General features: G+C 46.3%; 1 protein-coding gene across 1 annotated transcript in view; it reads left to right on the plus strand.

Annotated features, from left to right (window-relative positions):
* Positions 1-6,838: 6,838 nt before the first annotated feature.
* Positions 6,839-24,984, plus strand: part of LOC119466600 (uncharacterized) — a 106,749-nt gene continuing 88,603 nt past the window's right edge. Inside the window, exon 1 of the mRNA XM_037727119.2 lies at positions 6,839-7,179. Within this exon, the coding sequence (XP_037583047.2) occupies positions 7,143-7,179 (37 nt within the window). The 5' untranslated portion in view covers positions 6,839-7,142. The remainder of the gene's footprint in view (positions 7,180-24,984) is intronic.

Below are 24,984 nucleotides of genomic sequence, written 5' to 3' on the forward strand. Positions count from 1 at the left end.
TGTGAAAGTCATGACTTTGGTCTTGGCAGCATTCAAGGTAAGGTTATTATCTTTGCACCATTTAGAAAAGGAAAATAGGTCAGATTGTAGGGTGCGACAGTCATCAACAGTGTGAATTTTCTTAAAAATCTTGATGTCATCGGCATATAGAAGGAAAGAAGAGTTCCGAATAACAGAAAGAACGTCATTAATAAAAATTAAAAAAAGGAGCGGTCCTAATACTGACCCTTGAGGGACGCCGCTAGTTACCAAGTAAGAAGACGACGTTTGGCCATTGACGTTAATATAACACGATCTATCAAGAAGATAACTGCGCAAGAGATTCACAACTGACGAGTCAACATCAAGGTTCGTAAGCTTGATCAGAAGCAGCGAGTGGCTGACTACATCAAAAGCCTTGCTGAGATCACAGTAAATGGTGTCAACTTGCCCCCTTTGAAGTACCGGCGTGGAGATCTGTGTCATGAAACTTGCGAGATTTGTGATAGTGGAGCGGCCAGTCAGAAATCCATGCTGATTCGGAATGAGCGAGTTCTTCACAGTAAAAGACAATATGTTGTGAAGAGCAAGCTCTTCACAACATATAACAATAATAATATTACTATTAATATATTACTATTAATATTACTATAATAATAATAATAATAATAATAATAATAATAATAATAATAATAATAATAATAATAATAATAATAATAATAATAATATAATAATAATAATAAAGCACGAAGTAACTGCAACGATCATCGGCAGGAAGATACAGAGTTAGTTTGCGACCGGAATTGCTATTGGGTATACTCGCCGCTTGACTGGTATTCATTCCTTCGCGCTTCCTTCGTACACGGTTCCTCATCGAATTCTGATGGAGTTTCCATGTCAGGCGTTTATTCTTGCTACATTCTGTGTAGGCTTTACTGTGGCCGAACTTCGGAGCCGCCGTAGGAAGGAACACAACCATGTGCAGACTCGAGGTGGCTATTTACTTTTATGTCATGCAAATCGGGAACACTCCGTACTCCTGGCCTGGCGCAATTGCTATAACAACGCAGAATATCATACGGCATCTCTGGGAAGGCCCTCGTCGAAGGAGACCACTGACCGAAGTGGACGTCGGGGACGTAAATGTGTATGTGCCTCGTTGTATCTATTAAGTGGCTTAGATTTTTTCCCTTCTTCACCTCTCTTAAGTGGATTTCCTGGTGAATATCGGTGCCTTTGATCATGACACTACCGAGAAGATGAGCTCGCTTTTCGGAGCACGTTCGTCTGCTAACACTTTCGAGGTAGCATGAAGAGCAAGCAGGCTGTCGCTTTCGGTTGAACATTTAAATATTCCCACTCATACGCGACGAAAAAAAAAAGAAAAAAAACGGAAAAGAGAGAAACGACATATTCGACGCAACATTGGTACCAATGCTATGCACATCTGTTGTTTTCATTCGCCATGCATGTCATTGGTTATCTTGAAATATTCTCACCACATCGTGTATGGCACTGTTTGGACGAGCGTCTCAGGGATTATTCCAGACTGACATCAGAAATTGCGTTTTAGTTATAAACGTTTTTAAGGCTTTTACTAACTTTTAAACACTTCGCTTTAGGAACACGTCGCTATTGAGGGTTTGAGCTTGTCATCGCCCAAGACAAATCCGGTCAGTGAATATCCCTAGAATGGCCACCACATTTCATGAAAGTCACCATGGAGCCAATGATGAAACCAATTGGCGTTCCATTCAATAATTTTCCCAGAGAGCCCTCCTAAGGAAATAGACAAGAAATATTGACCAGTTGGTGGTGTATACAACTACTGTGGAACCTGATTTACCGGCACCAAATTCATAGACGGAACGAAGCAAGCAGGAAGTTGGCCTTTGTATTTTCTCGGTATCTTGAGTCGTCCTCATCTAAATGTGGCGCCTGTAAATCGTTCCTAGGGGCAAGCCGAGCGCCGCTTACCTGCAAACCTCCTTAGGCACTATGCAACAAAGCGATGCTGGCAAGGTAAAAACAAGACTGAACACTGGCTGGCGCTGAGAGAATTACGAGAAGCAATCAACGAGAAAGCTTTAATTAAGTCACAAGTAAAAAAGCAAAGATGTCCTACAGCCTAGAATTGGTAGAGCACCTCCTCTTATTTCATCCGGGAACCTTTGAGCATTGGTCCCGGGTTCGATCCCACGGCGAGGACGAATTTGTAGTTTATTTCGACGCTTCCTTTCTGATAAACCTGTTCAGTTGCTTTGTACAGCTCCGGGCTACTCTCAGGTGGATGACAATTTTTCCCTTCACTGAAACTTTCTGTACCGTACGGATTTCCACAGATCCACATAGCGCATTTGCTTTCGTGTAGTCTCCTCGAGCCCAAGGCCAGACTTGGCATCTTAAGCCGACCTAATCAACTTCCTTTCGTTAAATGAGGTCATTCTCGCTCTTTCCAAGCTTAAATGTGCCTCGAAGTAAATAAAGTATGCGCGCACGCCTAAACTGCTAATTACACGAAATCTCCACGCCGGGATAGGCGAGAGCATGTCCAAAAAGCTTAGGAGACGCACCTCGTGCTGCTTAAAGACTGCTCATACTTCACTGAAGCTCCTAAAAGGACGGTAGAACGTTGTAAAACTAGTCATAAGCTCCTTAATAAAGGATGAACGGTGCTTCCCGGTCTGAGTACCATGGGGAAGTGCTGTGCGTGTGGATTAGACCTGCCCATGCAATGGTCTCTGTCAACACAATTAGGCTTCACTTCGCGCCGGTGTTTATCTGTGTGCGCTGGAAGTTAATCACTGGAGTTTCACAGCATAGACGAAGATACGATGTTAATGGTGCACCTCTACAATGCGAGTTCCGGAGCAATGGTAATTTGATATTGGCAAAAAAAAAAAAAAAAAAAACGAAAAGAAAACCACACAACGAAATATAGTAGTACACGCAGGCGCTAAGCCAAGCGTATGTCCCGTGTGTTTCTTCCCGTGTCATCATCATCTAAGCTCGCGTTATTCTTTCGCAAATATTTCAGGCGTTCGACAAAAATGCAAAGTTGTTCGCGGCCTGTACCTCTAGAAACTTTTTTTTTTATTTAACGTGCCTGCGACTCAGCAGTCTCATATGCTAACAAACTATGTCAACCACTGTCCTGCACTTGCGATTCAGGGGAATTCAAGAAGCAACCAAGGAACTGTTTGATCGATCAACTGATTGCATCTAACGTCAGAGAAACGCTGGGGGTCTTGAGACAGACATGAATAAGTCTCCCCACTACTTCCTTACTTTCCCATTAGGCGGCCTTTCGAGCTACTTCAAGTCTCCCCACTCGGGCGAATATTCCTCGAAAACTCGCACCTTGCGATATCGCCCGAACGCTCAGCCCAATATGTCGCGTTCTTTCCCTCCGAGTCGAGCTCGCCTCTCAATCCTTGGGGAGATGACTCGCTGCCTACACACGGCGGCATACAGTAATTAAGAATGCATTACTCGCGCCTGGCTGAGCAGGTGACGCCTTATTTACCCGTGGCGTGATGAGCGCACCGTACAGTATGTGCAGTCTTCCCTTCGTGCGCGACAGAGACTGCCGTAAAATCTCGCGCATAATTGAAACGCGAAAATGGTATGAGAAACTATATTAGTGCCTCGAAATAAAAAGCAGAAAAAAGAACAAATTCATCTGCCAGTCGTTACAAGGTGTTGCATTTTACGTGAACAAGACCCAACAATGTAATAGCCATAAAAGCATTAGTAGAAGATATCGCAGTCCACAACATCATCAAGGTTTTCACAGTATGGCATAGTGTGTCCGTTTTAATCCTCTTTGCCCATGTTTACTTTCCTTGGTTGCCTCTTGTGCGGCCTAGTTTTTCTGCATGTTTGACAGTGCTTGTTTGTTTTTTCAAGCTTTCCTCGCCAGATTTACGTATGAAATTATAGGCTCATCATAAGTGCGGTCATCGTATTCTATTCTCTTCGGCTTTGTAAGGTGGCGAGTCTAATCGAAGGCCAACCAAGCTGACAAGTATTATCACATAACGTGGCCCACACGGTCATTGCTATTTTGTAAGGATTCATGGGGTGCTATAACGTAAAAATATTCCAAGCTGTATATATTCCATTTTTGCCATTAGCATCCTATGATTGGTCGAAAAATTCTGGGTCACGCTCACTTCACCTGCCTAAGCGACGTCGTGAAAACTGCGAATCTCTCCATCTGAGATGCAGTGCACAGACTGATTATGCATGATTACACCGAACAAAACAACGAAAAGTGGTCTCCGGTTTTAGACCGTTTTTTGGCCATTAACTACACTGCTATTCGTCTAAATCTTCACGGGCTGCGCCCACATCGCCTGACTGGCAAGTGACGTCACAAATGAGCAAAAGCTCACCATGTCAAAGGAACGTGTACGCACTAAAGATGCATTATTATGCCAAACAAAACTAATTTATCTTTCGGAATAGCCGGAGAGTGCGCCGTTCTGAAAGGAACAGAAGATGGCTAACTGCCGATCGTTCTGACATACGCTACTCGGAGATGCCGGAGAGAATAGATTTCTTGGCGTATAATAAAGGAGGAGGAAGAGGAAAACAAGAGGTGAAAGGCAGAGAGGTTAACCAAGCTAAGTGCCCGGTTGGCTACTCCGCACAAGCGGATACGGTAAGGGCAGAAAAGGTCACAAAACAATAGATGATAAAAAAAAGGAGGAACACATCAGTTCGCACATTCTGTAGTTTTTCAATGAGTCTTGTTTCGTTTAAAAAGCATACCAGCGCAGTCGTGTCAAAACAACATCGCTCTGCCAACTCTTCTACGCCGAGGGCCTCCTTTAGCGGTATTTATAGCTTACCGTTGCACGCCGCCGCAATTTTCCGCGAGCCACGGCAAAGTAAGCAAAGGGAAATGGACCAATGAGAGACGCCGGCACCACTCTCCTCACCCGGTTGTCTACTTTCATTACGCTATCTCGGCCACAAGGATAGAAGAAAACTGTATTATAAGGAGCGGGGGGGGGGGGGGGGGGGGGCGTGAAGCATTATGGGTGGGGGCCTATGTCCCGGGCTCGACTGGCCCTAACTGCGCGTCGGACTTGATCCAGAAGAGCGAGCTGCATCTCTGGGTCCGAGCTGGCGAGTTGTGCCTCCCGCTCCTCCATGTTCGAATTTATCTTATTCCGTAGAAGTACGCTAGACTTTGTGGTTTTTTAGTGCACCTCCACGAGATGTGGTATGATGTCGGACATAGGCCCCCACCCGGTGACGGACAAATATACAGGTAGAGCGTCGGATTTATTTTGTTTACTCTTAATAAATTTGGATAAACGTTTGAATTTTTTCGGAGGTCTGTGGCCTCCCCACCTTTGAGGGATTTATGGGGAGTTCCGTGTCTTTTGCGTGTGAGACGCTGGTGAGCTGGAATACCCCTGGCTGTTGTCGGTGTTGCCATGTGGCTCGAGGGAGCTGAGGGCTCTGCTCCGTTACTAAATTCTCGAGCTACTAAATTCCCCTCGAGCCCGGCATGTCCCGGGCAACAGATCGACCTGTGGTTATGCAGAAGCCTATGTCCCATTAACTTCATGCTGGCAATGGGCAGCCGCGACCCTTTAAGAAGAGCCTGCACGCCCCCTTGACGGCTCTCTCAATCAATGGCGGCTCTCTCAATCACAACAAAATCAATGACGGCTCTCTCCTCTATGTTCTCGGTATCTTATGGCTAAGGCTATGGTCGGAGCGTCCGCCTTTGTAGCCGAAGTTGTCCGTAGACAGGCGATCGTCAGCAGACTCATCTTGTTATCGACTACCGTAATTACATAGCTACGTTTGTCGTAGCTGGCTGCGTCGACGTATGTGACGTTCGGGTCCGACCCAAATTTTTTCCGGAGCCATTTGTTTCTTACATTGCGTCCGTTAGTGTGATAATCGCTGTTCATGTTTTGGGGGATAGGTGCTACTGCAACTTTTTTTTGAATTTCGTGGCGCACGTCTGTCAGCTCCTCATGGAGGTGCTGAGGGTAAGGTGGGAGCCCAACTCTGATCAGGAGCGCCCTACCAGCAGAGTTCCGCCTTAGTCTGTCCCTCGGAACGATCAGGACCGCCGCCCTCAGCTTGGCATAAGTATTGTGCATTCCCAGGGCCAAAAGTCGCTCTGTCGGTGTTCCTAGGGGCAAGGCGTGCGCCGCTTTATAGGCGCTCGTGATGAGGGAGTACACCCCGTCCTCCTCTCTCCTGTCCAGCGAGTGGTACGGTAGTCCGTACCTTTTCCACTTCTGCGCGCTCCTCTCCAATTGTCAGCTAATTAGATGAGAAAATTATGTCAAGGTAGGCAATGCGATTTGAAAGCAAACAAAATGGACCTCATGTAAACGAGGGGAGCCTTTCATTCGCCTACTCAATCAACGCTGCGGGTCACCGTACGATGCTTGCGCCGGTGGTTACGTAACTTCGACGTGAGCAAATTGGAATAAGATCAGAATCGAATAGTTTTACGTTACACGGCCCCTGGTACGGGACAATGGAAGATTTCACTTCCAATACTATATTCTTTTCGCATGTCGTCAGTGTTCCGACCACCGCACTGCCTACGTTTTAACCACCACCGGCCGGTCGTGACGGTGGTCGATAAGAAAGAAACAGAATTGAGCGAAAAGAATCCTTAATTATATCGGGTCTGGAAGGCGTGTATTGTAACGACGACCCCTGCGCGATGGTTCTCCATATTCCATTATTCTGGTTTTTCTTCATTGGCTAACCAAACACTGGGTCGCCATTATCGCCAGGATTGGTCCCTCGGCGTGACGGAGGATGAAGGTTATCGAAGGAAGATGAGTTAACTTTTTTTGAGCCCCGGCTGGTTTGCTTCATACACTTCTGCCCCGGTCCGATCACTGGCGATCGCAAATTGGCCGTTAAGTTTTGCTGACCGTTCATAGATGGCGCGACCCTTCCAATCCCGCCGAAGTGGGCGGTTTAGCACTCCTATGAAACGTGTTGTTTTGCAGACGACGCGAGCTCTGTGCGTAGCGCGGTGGCTGTGAGTTGTCCGCGGCTCCTTGTTTGCTCCCGTATTGCTTACGAGTCGTGCGGTGCAGTTAGCCGTTCAGTGCCGTTTTCGTGGCGGCGTAACTGCGACAGAGACGAGTTGTGCCGCTGAGGCAAGGATGCCGCGTTTCCGTCGGCATTGGATACTCGTCACAGGTGAGTGCAACCACTGCTCGAGCTTCGGCAGTAGGTGGCTTCGTGCAATACACGTGGGCGCGCCTGTTCGGAGCTTCCTTTAAAGAAGCTGAAAAAAGAAACACTTTAGGTGATTTACGCGAAAAAAAAAAAGAAAGAAATACGATGTAAGAAATAACAGCGCCACTTCACAACGAACCCCTAAGTCCATAGTCACCAAATGCAATGTTTAGGTGAAGCGATATTCTTCACAGAGATCACTCCAAGGTCGATTGACGGTTGCCTTCACAGCAGTTGTAAGGGGAGTGGGGGAGGGGCTGTTCACTGCACACTCAGTACTGTCAGGCCCTGAATAAGTGCCGACATGTTACCGAGAGGGGGGGGGGGGGGGGTAGGCTTTTGTGCCACCCCCGCTGGATGTATCCGTTAAACTTTTGTTTCGTAAGAGCTGCCTGTTATGGGCTGGTCACCTTCGTTTATAGTATTGTCCAACACTACGCATGCAAGCGTCCGTGCCATAAAAATTAATGTGTCGGGCAGCGTGGGGTACCTGTACCACGCTTGGCTGTTTTCTCGTACAAACAGTCCAAGCGAACGGACGCTTTTGTGAATACGAGCCAACGTGTTCACCCGAACAGCTCTCCACCAGCTACCGCGGCGCAATACCACTGTACCCGTGTTTAGCGCAAATTCGGTAAATAATTACGTGCTTATGACTTACGACACACTTGTTAGAGATTTCAGCAGTGTATACACAACGTCGACTCTGTTCCTAGAAGGATCCGCTTCAATACATAAGCTCGTCTGCCAATGGCGATTATTCGATGATCGCTTGCACATTCTAAAGACGATTGGTAACAGTAAGCGTATATATATATATATATATATATATATATATAAACGCAGTATAAATATTTGAAAATTGACCAGGCAGATTTTGAAGGAACCCCGCAAACTTTTTTTACTATTCCAAAAAAATTGTGTATTCTATGAAAAAAAAAAAAAAAAAAACGTCACATGTGAGTCTTTCCATAGCGAGATGATGTGGTCATGCAGAAACTGACAGACTTCCTTTCGGACATTAAGACTGCTCGCACGAACTGGTAAAATAACAAGTGCTGAGAGATTAATTAAGGGCTTGTAGAGTAGCAGGCCAGAGCAAGTTACAGCTCAGGCGGACTTCTCTGCCTTTCTGTAAATCACAGTGTAAGAACATTTAGGTGTTGACACTGCGCGCGCGCGAGAGTCCAGATTATGTTCGGCAGCGCACGGGCGCACGCAGTATAGCTCTGCTGCGAGCATATAGATGGCGCAGCGGTCAGCGGTCCCAGCTTAGCAGCGCCGGCAGCGTGGCATTCCTCTACATCGCCTAAATTTTCGTTCATAGTGGAGTGAGTAAAACTCAAAGCGCGAAGGAAATTAGTTATTTCAGATAAAAGTGATAAGTGTACCAGGCTTAATTCTTCGCTAACATGAAAGTATCTTGTACAGGGCGTGAATGACGTGAAGACGGATGGATCGGGCAGCAGTGAAAGCCCAGTCAAGTGCCGCTCGCGCGCGCAGTTTGTTTCGTCCGATCTAGTCATTCATCCAAGCATAAAAAAATAAAAGCGTTAGCCCGCGTGCTACCCCTCGATCAGAAGAAAATAGTGAATGCACCGGAAAATGTTGTATTTCATGCTTACCGCTGCTTCCATTCACACTCAGAAAACCGTTCAAGCATTCAGTGTCAACGGAATTCGCGTTGCGCGAATTCAGTGTGGCCGCGATATAAATTAAGGAATGAAACTGCGCAAGCTTGCGATATGCAACGCACTAGAGCAAAGTGGCTGTTGATGGCTAGAACTTATGATGATAATGCACATGGCTATGTAAAACTCTTCCAAATGGGAATTTGTTTAGGCGGGACGAAGCTTGGCAGACGTCTTATCTTGGATTACAGCTTACAGCATCACTAATACAGTTTACTGGTGAAAACCTGAGCAAATTGTTTTTTTTTATTACAATTCTGCTTAACGTAAACCGTGTATATTATTCATTTGGCTTTCATCCATGACTCTTGCAGGATCTAAAAAATGAGGTGACTCATTTTTCTTAAATTGCATATGAGTATGTGCCAATGTAAGCGTATTTGACAATGCATGCTACAGCGTGTCCACAAATACACTTACACCCGTCACACAATTATCTCATAGATTTTTTTATTATTTTGAAAATACACAATAAGAAAAACTGTGCATGAAGCAGCTCGATAATTTTAATAAGAGATAACCATCCCAGAAGGGTATATGCTCTCATACACTCCCACAATGCAAAACATGTTGAATAAAAACATGCAAGCGTGTATATACACCACACATGCATTCTAAAAAAATTCAGTCGCCAGGATGGAACAAATTTGAAAATGCAGGCGCACATCTGCACAGAAAACAGCAGTATTATACAGGGTGTACCAAGATTTAAAAATGTGCAAATGTCACGTAGCTGGGCAGTACCAATGTAATGTTGTTTGCCGTCCCTAGGAGATACTGAGATGAATTTTTAGGTTCCGACTAATTACATAATTAGTCTTAATTAATCAACTTGTCAAATATTATAATTAGATGAGATGTGTCAATGAGAACATTGTAAAGCAACATGAAAAACTCCCGATACAGCTTTCTTTTTTGGTCAATACGTGCCACATAGAAGTGTTTTTCCGAGCGTGAAAGAAGCCCACGAATACACGCAGTGCCTCGAGCGGCCGGTCGCGCGACAATATTTCGTGTATTCGCGGGTTTCTTTCGCGCTCGGAAAACACTTTTGTATATCACGTATTGAGCAACAGAAAGCTGTATCGGGAGTTTTCCCATGTCGCTCTGCCATTTTCTCGTTCACACTTTTTATCGGAATTATAGTATTTGAAAAGTTAATCAATTATGAAAATAATTTTGTAATTAGGCGGAATGCAAAATTAATGTGAGTATCTCCAACCGACGGCAAACAACATTAACTTGGTGCTGCCCAGCTACGTGATATTTGCATATTTTTAAATCTTGGTGCATGATATTTGGGACACTATATATATCTTATACATGCAGCAAATTTGCACAAACTGTTTTGGCACACAGTAGTTTCTCACACAGCGGTTCTTGTGGCACACTCTTCGGCAGCGGCTTCCGAGGTTTATTTGACCGTGTGATGCTCTTTGGACAGTTAGGAAATAAGGTGGGAACTGCATTTGCAGACAGAACACGGCTCTTTGGCGCGTCAAACAGCACCCTTTCATCGAGTTCCGCGTAATATGCCGTGGATATCATATCCTCTAAAAAATGCTTGGCGCAGACATGGTCGGTAGGCATTAGAGTTCGGTCTGCCCTCAGATTTGCACGGCGTCACTGCTCTAGACGACCGCTGTCGGACGGCGCTTTGAATAGAGGCACACGCTCCGCACAAGTCCGGTATCGAGAATTGCACTTCGGAGCGAAGCACTTTCTACCCATTTCAAACACCCATCAGAAGGCCGCTGCCACCTTTGTCGAGGGCCCGTGGCAAGAATACCAAAGCACAAGCTCATGAAATGCACACGAACAAAAAGCGTGCCTTCAAAACAGCGCGGCCGCACATGCAAGCATGAAGACGCAGCAGCGGCAGCACGCGCCTTGCTGCCGGGACTGGGACCGCATTCCGCAGCGCCCTCTACGATGGCGTCGACCGAGGTGTAACCGAGCCGAACATAATCTGGACGCGAGCGGGCGGCGCTTTCGCGCGCGTTGGGGGGAGAGTGTCAGCACCTTTCTTTATTATTCTTACAGCGTGCTGTAAAAAAATGTTTTTTTTTTGTCTCTCTCAATTCAGGACATTTCAAATTGAAGACGCCGCTGGTCAAAATTCAAGACAAACAGTGGGAACTATCGATCTAGCTCGACTTCATATTTTCCTTTGGTGTCCCTTCAAAAAGGAACAAACTATGTATATATATGGCTGCTAATACGTTGCTTTCGATCAATTTGCATTCGACATGAACATATATGCGGTGCCGTGCGCGGCACTTCTTGAGGCAAAACGTCCTTAAAACGGTTAAAGGGGGTCGCTTGGTGAAATCGATGTACAGAAAACACGTTATACTGTTATCGCTTATATCCTTGCAACCACGCTAGCCACGCACCTTACTTTCATGTGGTTGTGTAGAGGAAAGAAGCCATTACTCGACCATGCATGCGTCGCGTGCGCAGATGGCGCCGTTGTGGCGCCACTGATGACGCAATCGGAGCAACATTTAGCCTCGCGCGTGGCGTTCAAGGAGGTGTAGCTCCGCAAGGTAGGCAGTACGTTTGTCCATATGAGCAGGAATGGTCGCGTTTGAGAGAGCTTACTCCGCCATATTAGGTATAATCCATCAAACTCAAAGCTCATCAGCAGTTAAGGCTCATCCGAGCAGGAATGGTCGCGTTTGAGAGAGCTTACTCAGCCATATTAGGTATAATCCATCAAACTCAAAGCTCATCAGCAGTTAAGGCTCATCCGAGCAGGAATGGTCGCGTTTGAGAGAGCTTACTCAGCCATATTAGGTATAATCCATCAAACTCAAAGCTCATCAGCAGTTAAGGCTCATCCGAGCAGGAATGGTCGCGTTTGAGAGAGCTTACTCAGCCATATTAGGTATAATCCATCAAACTCAAAGCTCATCAGCAGTTAAGGCTCATCCGAGCAGGAATGGTCGCGTTTGAGAGAGCTTACTCAGCCATATTAGGTATAATCCATCAAACTCAAAGCTCATCAGCAGTTAAGGCTCATCCGAGCAGGAATGGTCGCGTTTGAGAGAGCTTACTCAGCCATATTAGGTATAATCCATCAAACTCAAAGCTCATCAGCAGTTAAGGCTCATCCGAGCAGGAATGGTCGCGTTTGAGAGAGCTTACTCAGCCATATTAGGTATAATCCATCAAACTCAAAGCTCATCAGCAGTTAAGGCTCATCCGAGCAGGAATGGTCGCGTTTGAGAGAGCTTACTCAGCCATATTAGGTATAATCCATCAAACTCAAAGCTCATCAGCAGTTAAGGCTCATCCGAGCAGGAATGGTCGCGTTTGAGAGAGCTTACTCAGCCATATTAGGTATAATCCATCAAACTCAAAGCTCATCAGCAGTTAAGGCTCATCCGAGCAGGAATGGTCGCGTTTGAGAGAGCTTACTCAGCCATATTAGGTATAATCCATCAAACTCAAAGCTCATCAGCAGTTAAGGCTCATCCGAGCAGGAATGGTCGCGTTTGAGAGAGCTTACTCAGCCATATTAGGTATAATCCATCAAACTCAAAGCTCATCAGCAGTTAAGGCTCATCCGAGCAGGAATGGTCGCGTTTGAGAGAGCTTACTCAGCCATATTAGGTATAATCCATCAAACTCAAAGCTCATCAGCAGTTAAGGCTCATCCGAGCAGGAATGGTCGCGTTTGAGAGAGCTTACTCAGCCATATTAGGTATAATCCATCAAACTCAAAGCTCATCAGCAGTTAAGGCTCATCCGAGCAGGAATGGTCGCGTTTGAGAGAGCTTACTCAGCCATATTAGGTATAATCCATCAAACTCAAAGCTCATCAGCAGTTAAGGCTCATCCGAGCAGGAATGGTCGCGTTTGAGAGAGCTTACTCAGCCATATTAGGTATAATCCATCAAACTCAAAGCTCATCAGCAGTTAAGGCTCATCCGAGCAGGAATGGTCGCGTTTGAGAGAGCTTACTCAGCCATATTAGGTATAATCCATCAAACTCAAAGCTCATCAGCAGTTAAGGCTCATCCGAGCAGGAATGGTCGCGTTTGAGAGAGCTTACTCAGCCATATTAGGTATAATCCATCAAACTCAAAGCTCATCAGCAGTTAAGGCTCATCCGAGCAGGAATGGTCGCGTTTGAGAGAGCTTACTCAGCCATATTAGGTATAATCCATCAAACTCAAAGCTCATCAGCAGTTAAGGCTCATCCGAGCAGGAATGGTCGCGTTTGAGAGAGCTTACTCAGCCATATTAGGTATAATCCATCAAACTCAAAGCTCATCAGCAGTTAAGGCTCATCCGAGCAGGAATGGTCGCGTTTGAGAGAGCTTACTCAGCCATATTAGGTATAATCCATCAAACTCAAAGCTCATCAGCAGTTAAGGCTCATCCGAGCAGGAATGGTCGCGTTTGAGAGAGCTTACTCAGCCATATTAGGTATAATCCATCAAACTCAAAGCTCATCAGCAGTTAAGGCTCATCCGAGCAGGAATGGTCGCGTTTGAGAGAGCTTACTCAGCCATATTAGGTATAATCCATCAAACTCAAAGCTCATCAGCAGTTAAGGCTCATCCGAGCAGGAATGGTCGCGTTTGAGAGAGCTTACTCAGCCATATTAGGTATAATCCATCAAACTCAAAGCTCATCAGCAGTTAAGGCTCATCCGAGCAGGAATGGTCGCGTTTGAGAGAGCTTACTCAGCCATATTAGGTATAATCCATCAAACTCAAAGCTCATCAGCAGTTAAGGCTCATCCGAGCAGGAATGGTCGCGTTTGAGAGAGCTTACTCAGCCATATTAGGTATAATCCATCAAACTCAAAGCTCATCAGCAGTTAAGGCTCATCCGAGCAGGAATGGTCGCGTTTGAGAGAGCTTACTCAGCCATATTAGGTATAATCCATCAAACTCAAAGCTCATCAGCAGTTAAGGCTCATCCGAGCAGGAATGGTCGCGTTTGAGAGAGCTTACTCAGCCATATTAGGTATAATCCATCAAACTCAAAGCTCATCAGCAGTTAAGGCTCATCCGAGCAGGAATGGTCGCGTTTGAGAGAGCTTACTCAGCCATATTAGGTATAATCCATCAAACTCAAAGCTCATCAGCAGTTAAGGCTCATCCGAGCAGGAATGGTCGCGTTTGAGAGAGCTTACTCAGCCATATTAGGTATAATCCATCAAACTCAAAGCTCATCAGCAGTTAAGGCTCATCCGAGCAGGAATGGTCGCGTTTGAGAGAGCTTACTCAGCCATATTAGGTATAATCCATCAAACTCAAAGCTCATCAGCAGTTAAGGCTCATCCGAGCAGGAATGGTCGCGTTTGAGAGAGCTTACTCAGCCATATTAGGTATAATCCATCAAACTCAAAGCTCATCAGCAGTTAAGGCTCATCCGAGCAGGAATGGTCGCGTTTGAGAGAGCTTACTCAGCCATATTAGGTATAATCCATCAAACTCAAAGCTCATCAGCAGTTAAGGCTCATCCGAGCAGGAATGGTCGCGTTTGAGAGAGCTTACTCAGCCATATTAGGTATAATCCATCAAACTCAAAGCTCATCAGCAGTTAAGGCTCATCCGAGCAGGAATGGTCGCGTTTGAGAGAGCTTACTCAGCCATATTAGGTATAATCCATCAAACTCAAAGCTCATCAGCAGTTAAGGCTCATCCGAGCAGGAATGGTCGCGTTTGAGAGAGCTTACTCAGCCATATTAGGTATAATCCATCAAACTCAAAGCTCATCAGCAGTTAAGGCTCATCCGAGCAGGAATGGTCGCGTTTGAGAGAGCTTACTCAGCCATATTAGGTATAATCCATCAAACTCAAAGCTCATCAGCAGTTAAGGCTCATCCGAGCAGGAATGGTCGCGTTTGAGAGAGCTTACTCAGCCATATTAGGTATAATCCATCAAACTCAAAGCTCATCAGCAGTTAAGGCTCATCCGAGCAGGAATGGTCGCGTTTGAGAGAGCTTACTCAGCCATATTAGGTATAATCCATCAAACTCAAAGCTCATCAGCAGTTAAGGCTCATCCGAGCAGGAATGGTCGCGTTTGAGAGAGCTTACTCAGCCATATTAGGTATAATCCATCAAACTCAAAGCTCATCAGCAGTTAAGGCTCATCCGAGCAGGAATGGTCGCGTTTGAGAGAGCTTACTCAGCCATATTAGGTATAATCCATCAAACTCAAAGCTCATCAGCAGTTAAGGCTCATCCGAGCAGGAATGGTCGCGTTTGAGAGAGCTTACTCAGCCATATTAGGTATAATCCATCAAACTCAAAGCTCATCAGCAGTTAAGGCTCATCCGAGCAGGAATGGTCGCGTTTGAGAGAGCTTACTCAGCCATATTAGGTATAATCCATCAAACTCAAAGCTCATCAGCAGTTAAGGCTCATCCGAGCAGGAATGGTCGCGTTTGAGAGAGCTTACTCAGCCATATTAGGTATAATCCATCAAACTCAAAGCTCATCAGCAGTTAAGGCTCATCCGAGCAGGAATGGTCGCGTTTGAGAGAGCTTACTCAGCCATATTAGGTATAATCCATCAAACTCAAAGCTCATCAGCAGTTAAGGCTCATCCGAGCAGGAATGGTCGCGTTTGAGAGAGCTTACTCAGCCATATTAGGTATAATCCATCAAACTCAAAGCTCATCAGCAGTTAAGGCTCATCCGAGCAGGAATGGTCGCGTTTGAGAGAGCTTACTCAGCCATATTAGGTATAATCCATCAAACTCAAAGCTCATCAGCAGTTAAGGCTCATCCGAGCAGGAATGGTCGCGTTTGAGCCATATTAGGTATAATCCATCAAACTCAAAGCTCATCAGCAGTTAAGGCTCATCCGAGCAGGAATGGTCGCGTTTGAGAGAGCTTACTCAGCCATATAGGTATAATCCATCAAACTCAAAGCTCATCAGCATTAAGGCTCATCCGAGCAGGAATGGTCGCGTTTGAGAGAGCTTACTCAGCCATATTAGGTATAATCCATCAAACTCAAAGCTCATCAGCAGTTAAGCTCATCCGAGCGGAATGGTCGCGTTTGAGAGAGCTTACTCAGCCTATTAGGTATAATCCATCAAACTCAAAGCTCATCAGCAGTTAAGGCTCATCCGAGCAGGAAGGGTCGCGTTTGAGAGAGCTTACTCAGCCATATTAGGTATAATCCATCAAACTCAAAGCTCATCAGCAGTTAAGGCTCATCCGAGCAGGAATGTCGCGTTGAGAGAGCTTACTCAGCCATATTAGGTATAATCCATCCAACGATAGCAGAATGGCGCTTGAGAGAGCTTACCTAATAGGATAATCCATCAAACTCAAAGCTCATCAGCAGTTAAGGCTCATCCGAGCAGGAATGGTCGCGTTTGAGAGAGCTTACTCAGCCATATTAGGTATAATCCATCAAACTCAAAGCTCATCAGCAGTTAAGGCTCATCCGAGCAGGAATGGTCGCGTTTGAGAGAGCTTACTCAGCCATATTAGGTATAATCCATCAAACTCAAAGCTCATCAGCAGTTAAGGCTCATCCGAGCAGGAATGGTCGCGTTTGAGGAGAGCTTACTCAGCCATATTAGGTATAATCCATCAAACTCAAAGCTCATCAGCAGTTAAGGCTCATCCGAGCAGGAATGGTCGCGTTGAGAGAGCTTACTCAGCCATATTAGGTATAATCCATCAAACTCAAAGCTCATCAGCAGTTAAGGCTCATCCGAGCAGGAATGGTCGCGTTTGAGAGAGCTTACTCAGCCATATTAGGTATAATCCACAAACTCAAAGCTCATCAGCAGTTAAGGCTCATCCGAGCAGGAATGGTCGCGTTTGAGAGAGCTTACTCAGCCATATTAGGTATAATCCATCAAACTCAAAGCTCATCAGCAGTTAAGGCTCATCCGAGCAGGAATGGTCGCGTTTGAGAGAGCTTACTCAGCCATATTAGGTATAATCCATCAAACTCAAAGCTCATCAGCAGTTAAGGCTCATCCGAGCAGGAATGGTCGCGTTTGAGAGAGCTTACTCAGCCATATTAGGTATAATCCATCAAACTCAAAGCTCATCAGCAGTTAAGGCTCATCCGAGCAGGAATGGTCGCGTTTGAGAGAGCTTACTCAGCCATATTAGGTATAATCCATCAAACTCAAAGCTCATCAGCAGTTAAGGCTCATCCGAGCAGGAATGGTCGCGTTTGAGAGAGCTTACTCAGCCATATTAGGTATAATCCATCAAACTCAAAGCTCATCAGCAGTTAAGGCTCATCCGAGCAGGAATGGTCGCGTTTGAGAGAGCTTACTCAGCCATATTAGGTATAATCCATCAAACTCAAAGCTCATCAGCAGTTAAGGCTCACGCGTATGCAATTTGTTGCAGAAATTTGACCCTTGCTCAGTTATGCTGTCCTGGTGTTCGACACCCAGAAATGGTGTGAAGTGACTCGTGACTCGGCCAGCAAGACAGAGGGATGGCAATTCGCGCCCACCACCTTTGACCACAGCGGGCCCACTAGAAGCACGATAGCTAAATTAGACCGTAGGAACCCCACTAGCTGTAACATAAGTTAGACATGTAAGATTTCTAAGTTGTGTATTTGATTACCTCATTTCTGTACCATCGTGCCCATATTTCATCTGCAGCTCGCACAAGACGTTTCACGTACTGCACTGCGGCTGCGTCTGATACAGCCTACCCGATTCTTTTATTGCGACAGCAATTATACGTACACTTCAACCGGATTTCTGCCATCGCCGTCGCCGTGAGGTTCCGTATAAAGTCCAAGGGCGATAAAATCTTCGCCGCGCGCCGTATGCGCGAGTAAAAGCGCGCGGGGGACGCGCGCTATCACGGAGAGCGAACGCACGGCGGAAAGCAAACGCGACCGTCGCGCGAAAGGCCATGGGGGTATTGGTGGGAGGGAGGCGGGGCGACGCTGTGCTGCGGCACCAAATGCGTATCTTGCAACTAGGCGCAATAGGAACTGGCCACTCAATCTCCCACGCGAAAGCAAGAAAGCGGGAAGGCAGCGCGGGAGGGAGGGGGGGCAGCTTCTCCTCTGCCAACAACTGCGCTGGTACTTTGCTCGGCTGTGGCGGTCACCCGCACCGTCTCTTATCTCCACACGGCTCTGACCTTTGTATGCGCTGTGCATTCGCCGCTCAGTTTCCGTTGAAGCGATAGATCGCACGAACCTTCGGTCGCCGCTGGGCTGCGCTTGCTCACGCCAGCGTTTTAACAGTAGTTGTTTGCGGCCATCGAGCGTGATCTATTCATGTTTGCTTACGCGCGCTGAGACCATGCTTGTTAATTCAGTTAGTAAGCGAATGTGTCCAAGTTTATACAGCCGATAAAACTGGTATCCTTACTCCGTATAGCTCTCCACTAGTAAATTTGCTATTGCAATCGATGCTTCGCCTTTCGGGCGAAACTGCGACTTTTTTACCTAGATGTAGAAAATAAAATACAGCAAATCCAACGAGCTGGAATCTGCATACAGCGAAGCTTTGTGCGAGTGCATAAAAAGTGGAAACCTGAGTGCGTTTTTTTTGTTTTCTTTCTCTTTCCTACGCACGGCCGCCGCCGCGATGGTGATGATGATGATTTATTGACATGCCCTTTGAAACGGGGCGGTGACAAATAGTCACCTAGCCTGCTTGAGTTACTCAGGTATGCTATACATGCTTTTCATTCTAGCATTTTGCATAAATATTCTTTTTCTCTTCCTCAAAACTTCTATATCTACCTTGTACCCCTAACTATGCCTGTAACGGATGCGGTCGTATCAATCTCTTCCCTGATTTTTTTTCCACCAATATTTTCAACGTCTGTTGCTTATCTCGACTGCTGACCGGTTGATGCTTCCGTCCACGTTATATCCAAGCGCTTCTGGAAGGTGTACGTTACCTACGGGCCTCACTGGGTGAATCCCTTCGCATTCCATTAGGATGTGCTCAGTGGTCTCCGGATTTTTGCTCCAGCATATACACGCGTCATCTAGTTGCGTATATTTGCTCCGGTATGTTTTCGTCCTTGGGCGACCAGCTCGAGCCTCAAATAGCAAGGCACTTCCCTTCGTGTTATCCTACAATCTCCGTGTTTTTTTTTTTTGTTTGTTTCCATCTTTTGCATCCAATTCACTGTCTCTGTCTCTATCACTTTCTTTCTGACGACACCTAGTTGTCTATTTACACTGCCAATTACCCTGTACTTGGTTGCCAATTTTCTTGACCTTTTCCTCAATTCTGAGTCCACGCTTTTTAGGTACGGATGGATGGATGGATTAGTGAATTGTTGTTAATTAGTTGAATAAGTGTTTCGATTTCTCTTGCAAATAATGTCCGCCTCCTTCAATATTCTAGCTCAAGGACCATAGTTATGCTTCTGCCACAGGCGACATTCAAGCATTCTGTAAAGCTTGGCAACAATCCCATGGTATACCCACAAATATATCCGCTAAGATATAGTACCTAGTACCCAGCAGCCCGACAACAACGCGAAACCCGGGAAAGTATGCAAAGGAAACTTCACTCTAAAGCCACTTGGAGCATTCTGTACACGAAAGCAAGAGCTCGTCGTTGTTGCTGTTTTGCGCAGCAGACAGACTGGCTGTGCTGTTGCTATTGAGACGTTGCAACACGACCACTGCTTGGAGCCCACTCTGCGTTACTGGAACCCAGACTCGGATTAGTGGCCTGAGTGCGTTGAGTTGTTTTGCGGCCACCGAAAAGCGATATCACTGACTGGCGTCATTTTACATCCTCTTTCGGTGTTGCAAGCAAGGCATCCACAGACAAACAGATGGATGGACGAGTTTTGGTTAGTGAGTGAGTGAGTGAGTGAGTGAGTGAGTGAGTGAGTGAGTGAGTGAGCGAGCACCACAAACAACGCAGCGGCGTCTTCTAATTTGTTGTAGCGCAGGCCCAACGACACGGCCATAGGAGACGCAGTGACAATAGTGACAACCTAGAGAGCTAACTTCTAGCAACAGTATTTGGAAGTTAGCTGCCTGTGTTGTCTTAGAAGTATGCTGGGCGAGTTGGTATTCCGCATGGACAAAGATGTGTTGCCGTACGTGCCTTGCATGCCCGGATCGTTGTGCCCGCGCTGCAACAAATCACAAAATGACCTACCAACAAGCCCGCATAGCCACTTTCATTGAACCCTGGGCCCGTCACCTGTAATAACATGACATCTTGAGTGACCTCGCACTACAGTCTTTATCGGTGTTCTATCTGCTTTAGTTAAGCCGAAATTTTTGTCAACTTCCGTATCAGTGTAAACGAAAAAAAAATGCAATCAATGTACCACATAACCAATACTGTGCCTGTATAAATTGCACGCGCAGGCGCACGTACAACAATAAAAATGACATGGACGTAACGCAAGAACATTATTGCTCCCGCACAATGTCACTCGTAGGTGCGCGTAGAACATTCGGTTAACACAAATGATGATGTCGTGATAAACAAGGTCGTCGGATATGTTCTAGTCTTCTCATCTATAACGCAAGATAATTCCATTCAACTCGAGAACATTTATGGGTCACTTATGCCACCCTAGTGACCCTACTCCATCCCTGCTTCCTTATTTAGCCGATATACTTCTACTTAGATTTTGCCACATACAAATAAAAGGAAAGCATATCACACAGATCGACGATTCTTCATTACTGGCGAGATTCCGATGGAGGAGCTCACCCTGAACATGCCCTTAGCACGGCCCGAGAGCCACCCACCTTTTTTTAATTGTTAGAGAGGTCGTTCGTGTTAGTGTCAAGTTGCTAATGTCCGCTAAAGACGTTAATATGACCTAAAAAGAACAAGCACCTTTCAAATCTTCCGCTGTGGATTACTCAAACTGAAGCAATTAAACCGCGGTCTAGCAGCAGTGAAGAGAGAACACAAGCTACTTCGTACCTCCTGGACACAATGCATGCTCCTACATTTTTGCCTACTTCCTGGCAGGCTAATGCCGTATTTCTTTTACTGAAAACCCCAAGCGGCGGGGAAAGGAGATCTCTTAATAAGCGCGACTGCGTTTCCGTCCCATCTGCAAGCGCGCCATGAATTGCATGCACAAATGACAGCGCCGGCAGCGACACTAACGTCAATCCAGGGAGAGAGAGAGAGAGAGATGTGATAAGGGAAATGCAGGTAAGTTAACCAGGCTACGCCCGGTTGGCTACCCTGCACTGAGGAAGGGGCACTGAAAGACGAGAAGAAAGAAAAAAAATTACCATGCCCTTCCCCTACCGGAAAATGGGGCTAAGCGAAGCTTGTGTGTTTCTTCGGTGTTCCTCGGAACGAATTGCACTGACGAGTACCACGTTGTGCTCGAACCACAACCGGTCACACGCACTGCAAATGGCTCCGAAGTTCCGGTTGAGAAACTCGCGTTGAAACCTTGCCGTCGCACCGAGGAAGTTGGCGCTAGCGTTGCCGAGGCGCGCACCACCCTTGTCGAGTTCCTTGAGGGCAAGACGACGCTGACGTTTGGCCTCAACATCGCGCCCCCGCTACTCGGGGTCGGCGGCTCTTCAATGACGTTTCGCTTGGGCTTCGTAAACCCTCACGCTAGAATCGGCACGTCGACGACGAGCCCTTTGCCGAGCGATTTCGCGGCGCCGTTGCTCAAACGCAGCCTGCTCCTCGGCGAAACGCACCACGCGCGGCCTTCCCAACCGGACGTCGAGACTGATCTGAGGCGAGGGAAACCAGGCGGAGCGCGCGCCAACCTCCTTTCCCTCCCCGCGACACACCAAACGACCTTGATTGGCTGCGTGCGTCACGTGATCCTGGGCCGGCGCAGCTGGTATAGCTGGTATATACTGTGGGAGCAGCCATTTTTTTTGCGTGATTAGGACAACGCCCCCACACTTGTGAGCCAATACAAGCTTTGCTTGAAAAAAGTTCGCATTATGCACGGACAGATATGAAGCGTTCATCGTTCAATTCGTCACAAGCGGTCATACAGGCTGGTGCCACTCAAGAAACGAAGCAGCGCTTTGCACATCGCCCATGCACTTAGCCACTGTCCCAAAATATTCTCTTGTATAAAACGCCTTTCATCTGAGTGCTCTAAAGCTGTCCGATGGGCAAGTCTGTCATCTTCGCATCATGCACAGTCACACAGGCGATGTTTTAAGGCATCTATACAAAACGGCGTGTATACACGCCATGGATCCATATATAAAATAACAAATTTTACCCAGCTTTACTCGACGTGAAATATACGTTACTATGTCGCCTGCGAATAAGCGTTTCATTTACGAACGCCTATTCATTTTTAATTGGATGGATCGGCGGAAAATTTCACATGCAACTTATGTGGCGTAGAAGAAACCACGGCCATTGTAATGCGTGGTTTGAGAGGCGCTATACCGTGCGTAATACCGTGCGTAATATTCACCAAGATAATTTCCATTAGAATCAGGGCAACACTTGACTTCAGTCAACCAAGATAACACGCTGGCTTCAGGAAGGGATATCTTACGATTGATCATATCCATGTCATCAATCAAGTATTCGAGAAATCTGCGCAGCACAATCAACCTCTCTATATGGCTTTCATAGATTATGAAAAGGCATTTGATTCAGTAGAGATATCACCAGTCATAGAGGCATTGCGTAATCAAGTAGTAAATGAGACATACGTGAATATATTGGAAAATATCTACAAGGATTCCACAGTTACCTTGGTTCTGCACAAGAAAAGTAGAAAGTTGCCTATCAAGAAAGGGGTCAGGCAAGGAGACACAATCTCTCCAATGTTATTCACTGTATGCTTAGAAGTATTCAAGCTCTTAGATTGGGAAGGCTTAGGAGCGAGGATCAACGACGAATATCTCAGCAACCTTCGGTTTGCAGAGAACATTGTCCCATTCAGCAACAATTAGGACGAATTACAACAAATGATTGAGGACCTTAACCGAGAAAGTGTATGAGTGGGGTTGAAGATTAATATGCAGAAGACAAAGATAATGTTCAAAAGCCTGGCAAGGGAACAAGAATTCAGGATCGCCAGTCAGCCTCTAGAGTCCGCAAAGGAGTACATTTATCTAGGTCAATTAATCATGAGAAGAAAATTTACAGAAGAATAAAATTGGATTGGAGTGCACACGGCAGGCATTGCCAAATTTTTGATTGGGAGCTTACCACAGTCGTTGAAAAGAAAAGTACACAACCATTGCATTCTACCATGGCTAACATATTGGGCAGAAACTTGAAGGTTAACAAAGAATCTCGAGAACAAGTTAAGGACCGCACTAAGAGCGAGGGAACGAAAAATGCTAGGCCTAACGTCAAGAGAAAGGAAGAGAGTGGTGTGCATGGATCAAGGAGCAAATGGGGATAGCCGATATTCTAGTTGACATTAAGGGGAAAAAATTGAGCTGGGCAGGCCATGTAATGCGCAGGATGGATAACCGATGGACCATTAGGGGTACAGAATGGATACCAAGAGAAGGCAAGCGCAGTCGAGGACAGCAGAAAACTACGTGGGGCGGTGAAGTTAGGAAACTTGAAGGCGCAAGTTGTAATCAGCTAGCGCAAGACAGGGGTAATTAGAGATCGCAGTGAGAGGCCTTCGTCCTGCAGTGGAAATAACCATAGGCTGATGATGATACCGTGCGCTAGCAATCAGCTGAGCAACACCCTTGCATTCAGCAAGGATAAAGAGGAACAGAGCTGGCTCTCCCGATAACTCACTTGAGTTATGTAGACTTGTTATACTGTCGTTAAATGAAGCCGCGTGCGCCTGCATTGCAGTTTGCACCGGTGAGGGTGTGCGGTGACATGATGATTCATGTATTTAGAAACAAACAGCACTAAGCGCAGAACAAAGAACGGCGATGCATGGGACGGGGCGCTGGCGACCAACGGGGGGGATCCTTACGAGGGAAGGGATCAACAGTGGCGGAAGTTCCCTCGCCGAAACGTCGGCTTCAGGGACGTCTCTTTTGTTCGACCGCTCTTGGCCACATAAGCGCTGCAGCTTTCTGTGAAGCTCTGTCTTGTTTCGATTACGCGAGAAGTGGTGTTAAATCGTTGAGCACGAAAGAAGAAGGAACAGACGAATAGGTGCATAACACGACTCGGCAACAACCCTGCGAGATAGGACACGGCATGAATCCAACTAGACTACTCGTAAAGGTATGCGATTTCTCTATAAGTCAAGCACTAACGGCATGCTCGCATCCCACGTTAAACAACGAACTTAGGGGCGCGTTTGTAACCCAGCAACTATTTCTTTTATTTTACATTCTTTAGTAGCGTGACCTGCAGGTACGGGCCCCACTGCATGTTGTACTTTATTCTTTGAGATTTGTTATCTCGCTCTTTCTTTCCTTATTCCTCCCCTTCTTCCCACCTTCCATTTCTATGTTTCTGTCTCCTCCTTTCTGAAGAGTAGGCAGGCGTTGTGCCCCTTCTGGTGGCAGTTGCCAGCCTTGCTCCTCGCTTTTTCTTTCCTGTATATATGTTTACAAATCAAATAATAATAATAATGGAATCAGTGTCCTCGAAACTGCACTTACCTTTTTTTCTAAAAAATATTTTGCTTGTTTTCTTTGTTCTTGTTTTTTAGCGCGAGTGTGCCAGGAAAAAAAAAAGAATCAAGGGAAGAGAAGTGGCTTGCTGGGGACCTCATAACTTAGCGGCTTTTGTGGTAATGGCGTGACAGACAATGCAAAATACCATTTTTCTTTAATCTAGGAAAGCTACAATTACTATTTTGCTGTTGAAAAGAGCGGAGCTAGTAGCTCGCGAGAGGGTTCGAACAGCCCAGAAAGGCAACGCGTCATAGAGAAGTGCATGGCGTTGAGCTGAGCTTCGTGTAGAGCAAGTTATCATTTGCGCTGCCGCCTGACCACTTCTCAGTACCGTAGGCACAGCCCACTCTCCTGTCAGCGCCTGTCTCCATCAGCGCCCTCGCCCCCACCAGCCGTCCATTTGGCGTACGCCACTCACACCAGCGTGAGTGGGCGTTTGACACACCGCTAGAACTCAATTGGAAGGCAGGACGTAGCATCGCCTGTTCACAAGAGAAGACAAACACTGCTGTTACAAAGCAGGCTCAAGCAAAGAAAACACGATAGCGTT

This window comes from Dermacentor silvarum, chromosome 10, assembly GCF_013339745.2.
Source record: "Dermacentor silvarum isolate Dsil-2018 chromosome 10, BIME_Dsil_1.4, whole genome shotgun sequence".
NCBI classification, from domain to species: domain Eukaryota; kingdom Metazoa; phylum Arthropoda; class Arachnida; order Ixodida; family Ixodidae; genus Dermacentor; species Dermacentor silvarum.